The following is an 11,803-nucleotide window of genomic DNA, read 5'->3' on the forward strand; positions in this document are numbered from 1 at the left end:
TTTAAAGGGATAATGTATGTAAATTACCTAGCACAGTGCATGATGTGATGCAAATACTAATAACGCACTCTTCTTATGATTCATGTTTGTTTATCTGACCTTGAAAGAATAGAATCTAGGATAACCCCAGTGATCATATCGGCAGGGGCACTCGCATTGGCTGCTAAGAATGCTGCAAACAGAGGGGCTGACCTCCACCTCTGAGAATCTCTCCTCAGGATTAAGATCCCTAAGAGAGAGGATGATCTGGCATTGGTGTGCTTATTCCTGAACCAGACACTGTGCCATGAAAAATGAGTGAAAAATTGCCTGGGGTTGGGATGGGGAAGAACTTTGGGACACCATGATGAATAGTCTCTCTGGAACCATATTGAACAAGTAGAGTTTAATTTCTAGAAAAATGATATAGTTTGAGTAGGCAATAACAACCTCTATCATACTGTGTATAATAATGACATATGGTATTTCTATAAGAAAAAAAAATTGCTAAGCAAGAGGTTTATTTTAACCTTCCATCTTCCTCTGAGTGGGACGAAACTGGTATCATCCCCTCAAAATAACTCTCCACCTTTTCTTCAGTATTTTTAAGCAAAGACATAAGGCATAGTGCAGATCCACACATAGGGAATCCTCCTTAATATTCGGGTGCTACTTACTGCAGTTCTACTCACTGTTATGATTCTGTAATCATTTGAAACCCTAGAAACGCTTTCTCAACATTCTCCTGACAGCAGCCTTCACCTCCTTGTTCTTCAGACTGTAGATGAGGGGATTCAGCATGGGAGTGATCACAGTATACTGCAAGGAGAAGATCAACTCTTGAGTGGATCCTGAATTTGGCATGAGATAGCGGAGTAATCCTGAGCCATAGAAGAAGGTCACTGCAGTGAGGTGGGACGAGCAGGTGGAGAAGGCCTTGCTTCTACCTGAGGTGGAGCTGATACCCAGGATGGTGAACAAAATGCGAATATAGGAAAAACATATCAAGAGAAAATTCCCAATGAAATGCAGGAGGCTGGAGCAGAGCAGAGTGGTGAAACTTGCAGACACATCAGAGCAAGACAAAGGATAGAGAGAGGGCAGCTCACAGATGAAGTGGTGGATATTTTGAGCCTCACAGAAGTCTAAACCCAGAGCTACAAGGATATTAATGAAAGCATCCAGAAAAGCCACACCCCACGAGCCCCACACCAGCCCTACACACAGCTGTCTGTTCATCACCTGGCCATACAGCAGAGGAGAGCTGATGGCAACATAGCGGTCGTAGGCCATCACAGCCAGCAGGCAGGATTCAGTGCCCCCAGTGGCAAACACAAAGAACACTTGAACCAGACAGCCGTCCACAGAGATGGTTTTCTTCTCAGACAAGAGGTTCTCCAACAACTTAGGCACAGTAACAGAGGAGTGACAGAGATCCAGGAAGGACAAATGTCCCAGGAAGAAGTACATGGGTGTGTGGAGGTGAGAATCAATCCTGACTATCAGCAGCATCACCAGGTTTCCCACCATGGTCAGCAAATAAATCACCAGGAATAGCACGAAGAGGAGGGCCTGGATCTGGGTATCCTCAGAGAGTCCAAGGAGGATGAACTCAGGGACAACACTGTAGTTTCCCATAGCCTTCGGTATTTTCTTTGGGAGGTGAGAAATAAATTGGGTGAGACTTCTTATGTCTAACAAACATCTAGGCGTTTTAGTCCTCTTTTTTTTTTTTTTTTTTTTTTTTTTTTAATTATTGTTGTTGCAGTTCATTTTGAGGCAGGGTCTCACTAAGTTGCAGAAGCTGACCTCAAACTTTCTATCCTCCTGCCTCAGCCTCCCCAGTAGCTGGGATTACAGGTATGCACCCAGCACCAAACCCAGCTTAACCCTCTTTTTCGCTCACAAAGTTTCATTCCTACTCAAAAATACATGTTTAGAAATGGTAAACTTCCCTAAGTTCTAGATTTCCTAAACGCTATAGTAATCTTTTCTGCAAGACCCCAACCCTAGATCAATTCTCTCTCCGCCTTTATTGTTCTTTCTTAAATGCTTTAGAGTTTGTTATCATTTTATTATTAAAGCTCTAGAGGATGTTCATAAACTATTGACCATAATCTAGTAAAGAGCATGGAATTGCATAAGGAAAAAGAGAAAATTGCAGAAATGATGTTTCTAGGAGAATGGGAGCAGTGGGATTTCAGAGCAGAAGCAAAGCATGGCCCTAACTGAACGTGAGTTTGCTGTATCCATCAAACATACATAAGAGGAGCAGGTTTGCTGTTGGGAAGCAAGTAGTTCCCATGCAGTGCCTTTTATTTTTTCAATAAATACTTAAGTGGATTCAGTAGTAGAAAGTGAAAAGGGATAGTGGTTGGAGACGTGCAGAGTAAGCAGAAAGCAAAATAATGAGAGGGCAGACAGCACAGAGCTGCCCCAGCTATGATATAGCTAATGTGGGAAACTTGTGCATATGGAACACACACTGGTCATAGCCTCCAGGCCCAATATAAATATAATACGCGTGATCTGTTCAGGTTCAGCAATTGCCTGCGCTTTCATGCCCTTTGAAACTTAGACTTCCTACTAACTCTAAATGCTGTTCTATTTTCATACTCTGAACAAATAACCTAGATTACAACCATAGACTCAGGATAACCCTTCAACACTACCGATAATACCACTATAACCCTTCCTCTGTGGCTCTAACTTTTGTGTTCATACTGCAAGACTGACACACTCAAATTCTTAAAGGTCTATGGTATCTCTTCCATTGATTATCCAAACATTTGGCATTATACTACTCTTAGGAATCAAGTTCACATTACCTTAATTCTCACCCAGTTTAGCAATAACTAGCATCGAACTAAAGGAAAACTTTTTCAAATCTAGTAATCCAGAAATTTTTTCAAATTCTGATTAATAAATTTGATCCAGACTAGTACGTTTGAATGTCAGTATGAGAACATGGTGTTTAGACAGAGTTTGAAAATCCCTGTGGGACATCGTCCCCTTCCATGATTTCTAAAAGAGGAAAATAAAAAGCTAAATTGGATGTATTGTTTTTAAATCCTTCCAGTCATACGGGGGATGCATTTTCCAGATTATTACGTTAATTTGTTTTATGTAACTCACCAGTGTAGAGCTAGCTGGTACAGCGTACAGCGTACGCTGGATTCTTCCAGAGACTATCACGTCATTAGCAGATGCTGCTAGAAAAAAACAAGAAATGCAGGCAGGAGACCACACCGCCCATTATAATTTTGGGGGACAGAAAAAGGAAAGGATTCCGCCGCACTATTCATCTCCAAATGAAGCCTCATTCACTTGCACTAGAAACTCCTTAAACTGGGGAAACTTACTCCCTTAGGAATAAAGGCTAAAGAGTGAAAATCTTACAAAGAACATTTTCACCAAGGACAAACTTAGAAACTCAGGTCACACTTCCTCATAGGTGAGATGTGTTGTAGAGTTACGTGGAAGGTCACAGAAATAAATAAAATCACTTATTTTTTTAATCTGGTGTTCTTGTTGCTTCATTTATTCAGAGTCTGAGTTCCAATTTAGAAAAGAAACATCTCTGAGAACACTCCCACTATGTGTACAGTTATTGTACAACTAAGTGGAGTCAGTTGAGTGGATCTTTTCCAAAAAGAACCTGCCCCAGAGGAATTTTTTTATAGAATGAGGCATAGAAAAGTACCTAGTATTGTGACTGGCCCAAAGCATTGCTCAAAATATATTATTTAAAATGAAAATTAATGCATTGATGAATGAATGAGTAAACCAATGACTCTAGGGGAGAATAGTGTAGGGCTTTACTGTTCAAAGAGAACAGACCTGATTAGGAACCAGGGAGGGATTTTAGACACAAAGTTTGCATTAAAACCAGTATAACAAAGGCAATGGAGAAAAAAAATTGTCAACTGTGAGAGGTCTGCCCCAAAGCAATGTCTCTTGCCCTGTTCTAAACTTCTACCCATCTCAGAGTATATAATTATAGGGAGTACCTGTATTTAAAGATACGATTAGTTTTAGTTTCTGAACCTTGTATGTTCCAAGTGCTTTTTGAATCTTAAGTTTCCCAGTCTATCACTGATGTCCTCACCTTATAGCCAGCTCTCTCCTATTAACCTTCCAGAACTTCCAGGTTTCTGGCGTAGTGAGGACATTCAGTGCCATAAACAAGGAATACAGCAAGATACAGGAAAGAGACTTTGTCTCAATTGTCCCATATGTAAAATAGATGTTAAACATAGCTATCTTGGAGGCTGGGAAGACTTACTAACTTGAATATAATACGAAAGAAATCGGAGGTGGTGAGGACTCTTTCCTTGGCCCCCAGCCCAGGTGTTTAATTTTCTCAAAGGAGAAAGAGAAGCGACAAAACATCTTAGGTAACAGAAATGAATACCATGTCAGAGAGGACAAGGAAGGTACTACTGCCAGCCCAGGAGGCAAACATCAGACAAGAAGACTTAAGGAAGAAGTTCCTGATAGGGGGAACGACTGGACATGGTGGAAACTGGGGGTACCCAGTGGCAGGAAAAGGCATCAGAGGACAGAGAGTAACATTACCACGTTCTGTCTCTTCTTAGTGTAGAATGTGTCCTGTTTTTCTGAGTTGGTAAGCATGCCCCTGAAATCAGTAGAAATTCAAAGAGAGAAAATTTTATCACAACTGTCTAATCTTAGGAAATGACATTGCTTTTTCTATTTAAGACCTTTTGAACATAAAGAGAAATACATAAGCTCACTCCTCAAAAACTCCTGCAAATAAAGACTTCAAAAGGCTTTTCTGAATTTTGACAGTATTTTCACTCTTATCCTTTAATGACTCCTTAAAACTACAGAGAAAAGGGAAGCTTAAAAACATTCAATTCTTAATAAATATGAGAGCAATTTCTTTCATACTTCCCCAGCTTAATTGCACAATCCTCTCTCTGTACTGTTAATATAGTGTTCAGAGCACCATCCTAGCAAAGGAGGCTCAGGTCTAACCATTCACAAGGGCAGCTGGGTGAAGGTGGCCAATGGGATGAGCAAAGCATGACCTGAAAGCCCAGGGGTAGGTGGGTCCATCCTGATTGCGAGAAAGCTCAGCCTGAGGCAAGTTTTGGGCTCATTAGCTAAAACACAATTACTAGGTAATTCCTCTGGGAATTCCCATTGAAGTTAAGTGACTCAGCTTTCTTCAGATCTTACTCATCTGCATGTTGTACTATGTATGTTAAAGACATAATTATCATAGATTTTAAATGACAGCATATTAAACTCACAACTACTATTATGCGTGGCATTATTATTATTCAATGGTCAACAATATTTTAAATTTGTTCACCTATTTGCCTTTTTTTCCTCAAATTTTCTGCATCTAGAACTGAAAAGCTTGAAAGCTAAAACTAAGATTTCAATGGACAAGTTTAACACAAATAAAACAAAGCTGAAGAGGGCTTAATGAATCAGAAGACAGGTTAGAAGACAATAACTTCCATCTGCAAAGTTATGTTTTTTCTTTCTTGAAAACTACCTTAAAATTTTTCATTTAGTGCAAGTGTTCTAGTGATATATTTATTTCACCTTTATTCTTTGAAAATCTCCATATTATTTTAATTTTATTATGAATTATTATTTTAACCATACATATTTATAGGGTACTGGGTGACAATTCAATGCATATATATATATATATATATATATATAATGTCTAATGACTTACTAATGAACGTAGACTCCTAGTGGGCAAGCTATTTCTTATTCAATATTTTGAAAATATCACTCCATGTCTTCTTTTCAGTCCAACTTTTTTTTGAAAAGTCATTTGTTAGTCTAAATTTTACTTTCTCTGGAATTAATTCATCTTTTTTTTATCTTCTACTTTTTAATATTTCCTGTGTTTTGACTTTCAGTATTTTTATTATATGATAAAATATAGCTTTCTTTTTATTTATTATACTTTTGCCATATTTGCTTCCGAGTATTTTTCAAAAGAAGAAAATTATGGATTCAAAGTCTTCTTTCCACATTCCCTAATCCTTTCCCTCCCTCCCATAGACAACCGCTATCCTAAAGCCAGAATGTAACCTCCCACAGTAAGCAGAATGGCTCTTCCACAGTCTCATCCCTGAAACCTGGAACATGCCACCTTACATGGCAAAAGGGACTTTACAGATGACATTAAGATTACAGATCTTAAAATAGGGATATTATGCTGGACTGTCCAGGTCAGCCTAATCTAGTCACATGAGTCTTTAAAGCAGAAAACATCTCCCACTGGTGTGAGAGAGAGGTAGCAGAGGGGGAAGTCTAAAACATTCGAGCTTGAGAGGAATCCATCCTTGCTCAATGAGAGATACCCAGACAGCATGCGAGGTAATGCAGGCAACCTCTAGGGGCAAAATCCAGCCCCAACTGAGAGCCAGTGAAGAAATGGGGACCTCGGTTCTACAACTCAAAGAAACGAAATTCAACCTTCAATCTGCGCTTGGAAGTGGATTCGTACCCAGAACCTCCAAAACAGTATGCAACCCTGCTGACACGTGATTTCAATCTGGTGAGACCAAGCGGAGGACCCAGCTAGGCACTCTGTGCCTGAACTTCCAACTTACAGACCCATGAAATAATCAAAAGATATTAAGTTTTAAGTTGTTAGATCCATGGGGATTTGTTTCAGCACCAATTGAAATTAATACACTTCCCCATGCATGCTTGTATATTTTTATTACATATATATTTATTTTGAAACTGTTTGTAACATTCTTTTTTTAAAGAATTTTTTAGATGTTGATAGACTTTTATTTTTATTCACTTATTTCATATGCAGTGCTGAGAATTAAACGCAGTGCCTCACACATGCTAAGCAAGTGCTCTTCCACTGAGCCACAACCCTAGTCCCTGTGACATTCTTGATAAGAGTGTTTGACTTGCCCTGAATTAAGTTACAGGCCAGAGAATGGAGGAAGGAGAGACAGAAGAGATGGCCATTTTAACTCACAGCTTCAAATTAATCAACAAAGAGAAAGAAGAAAGCTGCTCCACATTCTTTTCCTGTATGCTGAAGATGATCCATCAAGACCATACTGCATTCTTAGTTTAAAACCAGTCAAGAAGTAGCAAAATCTTCTCTTTATGAACTATCCTCCTAACCCAGGACTTTGCCCACTTCACATTGTTCTATCTTTTATCTATAGCTATTGTAGGATCAATGTAAACAACTAATGCTTCTCCTTCCTGCAATTTTATCAAAAAAATCCTAACCTTTTAGGTCCAGTGGACATTTTTCCTGCTATTCAGTCATGCTGCTGGTGGCTTATGGAATTTGTCTCAGAACCTGTCCTTCACCTTTTAGCTAGCATCTGTGCAGCCCAATAAACCCTTTGTTTTCAGAGACCTTTTAGTCTCAAAAGTTTAATTTAACTTTCTGGAATTAACTTTTTCTTTTTTCACTCAATATGTTCTAAAAATGTACACAGATTGATACATGAAATAATTCGATCACTTAACTGTTATATAGTGTTCTATTTTATTATTATACCATACTTTATTTTATGTATTTTCCAGAAGATGAAAGCACATGTGATGAATTTGAATACATTTTGGTTTATCTGCAGGGTCTATAGGATTTTCTATATAGGATATCATCTTCAAATAGCAACTAGCCTTTTCTCTCTTTCTTTTCAGTTATTCAATTTTAAATTTATTTCCTTGTCTCATTGCCTCAATTAGGACTTTCAATACAAGGATTAATTGTAGAGGTCCAAGTGATCATCCAAATCTTATTTTAATTGAATTTAAAGTGTCTAAGATTTATTTTTTAAGCAAAATTTTACTCTAGGCTTTGCAGTTACTCTATCATGCTAAGAAAGCTCCCTACTATTCCCAGTCTGCCAAGGCCTTTATAATGAATCTATGTTAAAAAGGAGTAAGTTAAGTGCTGAATTCTATTGGATGTTTTTTTGATTCTGTTGAGATAACATGATATTTCTTCACTTAAAATTCGAATTAGGGAACATAAATAGTTTTTGAAGCTTGGATTAGAAAACTCTTGCATTAATGATATAACTCCATCTATTTTAGAATAGAGGAGTAGAGAGGAAATAATTCCTTCCAATAGTCATTATATATGTATATTCATATTCCAAGGTTTATAAATTAATTTGTCCAAAGTCTCACAAGCTAGAAACTTAAAGATAGTGGAAAGCCAGAATTTATCATCAAGTTTATTTATCTCTAAAATATTTGTATGCTTCCTATTTTACATACACATTCTATATGTATATATGAAATATAAGTAAAATTATTATGGTTTAAATATTAGGTGTCCCCCAAAAATCTCATGTGTGAGAAAGTGCAAGAAAGTTTAAAGGTGACATGATTGGATTATGAGATCTTTAAACTAATCAGTGCATTAATCTGATGAAAGGGATTAACTGGGTGGGATTAACTGGGTAGTAACTGTAGGTAGGTAGGGTATGGCTGGAGAATGTCACTGGGGGTATGCCCTTGGGGTTAATATTCTGTCCATGGTGAGAGGTGTTCTCTCTCTCTCTCTCTCTATCTCTCTGTCTCTATCTATCTCTATCTCTCTGCTTCCTGTACCATGTCATAAGTTGCTTTCCTCCACCACACCCTTCCACCATGATGTTCTGTCTCACCTCCAGTCCAAAGCTATGGGGTCAGCCACCTACAGATTGAGACCTCTGAAACCATGAGCCCCAAATAAACTTTTTCTCTAAAATTGTTCTTTTCAGGTCTTTGGGTCATAGCAATGAAAAAGCTGACTAAAACAGAAATATATATCTATATGTACCTACATATAGATATAGATATATATATATATATATACACACACACACAAACATATATACATATGATCTCTTGCAGCTTATTTATTCTGACCTTGGGAAAACAAAAAATGTAATATTTTACTTCTTGGTTGAACTAAAAATAGAAATGCCTTCTTTTGATTGAAATAAGTTGTACTTAAAGGCTCTGCAGCCCTGGAGCAGCATGGTGCTGTGAAGTCTGGGAACTCCTATTATTGTTGAGAAGTAAAGCAGAGGCTCTAAGTTATAGGAAATGAATTCAATACAGTTGCTCTGATTAGATTAATCAGAGCTGGTAGGTTGCATAACCATTTTTACCTGACACAGAAACAGGATGGAGACCATCACAATCTGCATACAGATAAGAAAGGCCTGTAAGATAAGGGATTTGGCTGAGAAAGTCTGTCAGCTGAGAATAAAGCATGCAGACTCTTTTCTCTCCTATTTCTCCTTCTTTATCTCTTTCCCTCTCCTTTTAATACAACCTAGAATGAAAGGTCATTAGAATAAGTTAAGGATTAAGAAGAAAAATACAAAATTACACCTTGACTTCCTTTTCAACATTTTAATAAATCCCTCTTCACCTCAATTCCAAATACATCTTTAAAAGAGGGTTGTGTAACTATTGCAACTTAGTAAAATATGTAAATCTCAAGGTTATGAACCTGGGGAGACAGGAGATAAATATGCCAGCACCCTCACACCTTATGCTAGGAAACCACTGCCTCCCTGTGGCACGGTTCAAGAATGACATGTTCTGACCAGACCAAGTTTCTCCTTCAAATCAGTTTTGACAGCCAGGGTCCCAGCCATAGTTTGGAACGCAGTTGTTATGAATCACAGAGACATATCTAGAAAGATATTGGACAGAGACACAACCACAGAGAATTATCCAGGTTTTTCTTTAAGGTCTCCCAGGTATGGGGGCAGAGAGGTTGAAGAAAAGACTTCAGTAATGAAAAAAAACTTGGAATTGAGAAGCACCTGAAGAATAGTGAGTGGCTTGTGAATGATTGCACAGAAAGACTGACAGATACCGCATGGAGTCTAGACAACAGGCATTGCTCTTTCACACATTATATAAAATTGTGAATATATGTGAGGTAAGATTACATATCAATATAATTTGCCATTTGTTGTCTAATTGACTGTGAATACATTACTTAGCCTTCCATGTTATGGGGCACAACCTAAGAACAGACCGATCACCACTGAGAAGTCCAAATTTGAAAGTCTTTATTAAGCCGGCTGGCTGACTGTACCCAATGCCCCAAAAAATGGCTATTGGAAGAACAGCCCTGACCACAGGGTTGTAGGGGTTCTTATACCAAAAATTACATTAATCATAAGTGTCTGTTGCTATGATTTGAAATTACACATTAACATCATGAGATCATCGACAGAGAGGGAAGTGGGTCAAAATGACCCTTACCTAGGTACAAACTAAAGAATGTTTACTAACATCCACACAATCACTGTTCACAGGGTACATTGTTTAGGAGCAATAGGAATCAAAAGAGAGCAATTCTTTACTACATAGGAGTTGCCATTGTATATTATTAAACATGTCACACCAAGTAACTGATGATGGGCACAGAGGCAGGGTGTTCCCATGGGAGAAACTTATTTCCTGCATAACATGGAGTCTCAGAGCAAAATGGAGTCTGTTTAGTCATTTCCCTTAGAGTCTGGCCTATAACATTCTCATAGAGTCAGATCTGTCAGCCCATCACATTCCATAGTCAGTTTTCTTATTTGGGGAATATTGACAATCAGTAAGTCCCTCCATGAATTTTTGCAACATTTAAATAATAACAAATTTTTTTAAAAAAGTAACATGTACTACATGCTATTTTAAGTCTTTTGCTTTATCTTACTTCTCACAACATTTATAGTTGTTAGCTAATACTATGAGCAGTTTGTACTCAATAAATTGTGTTTTTAAAATCTGTAATGCTCTTTCTATACGTCATTGAGTAGAACAAACACATTCATTTAAGCAGCTCAAGTCAACCCTGATTGTTTCCCAAGCTGAGCAGGGATGGGGGATGGGGGGATTTGAAGGTGAGAGAGCAGCTCTGCCTTTAAGATGCTTTCTTGAGGAGGAAGTTCATGTTGACAGCTGTAGTGCAACACAGTGAGCTGTTTCTACCAGGGTGACAAGACCAGTGTGGGAATTCAGAAGAAGAAAAATTCATTCTGCATCAGCTGGTCAGGGAAATCTTTATAGAAAAGCTACTTGTCTCAGCCTTATCTAGATAACCAAGTGTCAGGAAGAGAAGTGAGGGAAAATCCATACAGGCCAAGAAGACAGTTTGTAAAGAGGGAAACGAACACTTTTTAGGGTTATGCACGTAGACACCAGAGTCAAACAGGGTTGAGTCTGAATCCCACCTCTGCCCCTCACCTTCTTGGCCACCTTAGGCAGGCCTCCCCTTTCTGTATTTCCTGGTCTAGAAACAGCTCTGATAATTGTTCCCTGTCATAAGTTGGCTATGATGAATAAATGAAATGTGTATGTAACATACTGCCTCGCACATTAGTGCTGTTGTTATTAACATCCTTCCCCTCTTAAGTTGCCAGCAGCTGAATAAACTATCCATTCATTATCAGTTTTTTCTCTTTCAAAAAGCAGAACAACCCTCATTAACTATACACATCAATCTTAAGTTGAATCTGAATCTCAGAAACACTAACATGAGAAAAAAATGTGCATCTTAGAATTAAGGAAAGTATGTCAGCATCATGAAGAACAGTCTGCAAAGAATCTTTAATGCTATGCTGAATATTTGGATTTGATTCTATTGTTAAAATCCTTCCCTTCTTGCTGGTTTCTAGACATTTTTATGTAACTCTTAAATCATACATACTTATTCATATGAGGTCTCTCTTTCCCAGCACAATGGGGACATTCCACAGACTGAAATTAAGTGGAATCTGACCAATTTAGGAGTGGTGTGGGGTGAGAAGTGACCATTTAGGACCACATGCTAGAATTC

At 38.1% G+C, this 11,803-nt stretch overlaps 1 protein-coding gene across 1 annotated transcript; it reads right to left on the minus strand.

Annotated features, from left to right (window-relative positions):
• Positions 1–699: 699 nt before the first annotated feature.
• Positions 700–1,617, minus strand: LOC306660911 (olfactory receptor 8S1-like; the record flags this gene model as incomplete). Its single annotated transcript, XM_079139645.1, has 1 exon — positions 700–1,617. One exon carries the CDS (start codon positions 1,615–1,617, stop codon positions 700–702), a length of 918 nt encoding a protein of 305 aa, XP_078995771.1.
• Positions 1,618–11,803: the final 10,186 nt, after the last annotated feature.

Source organism: Sciurus vulgaris, assembly GCF_902686455.1.
Source record: "Sciurus vulgaris genome assembly, chromosome: 5".
Classification (NCBI taxonomy): Eukaryota; Metazoa; Chordata; class Mammalia; order Rodentia; family Sciuridae; genus Sciurus; species Sciurus vulgaris.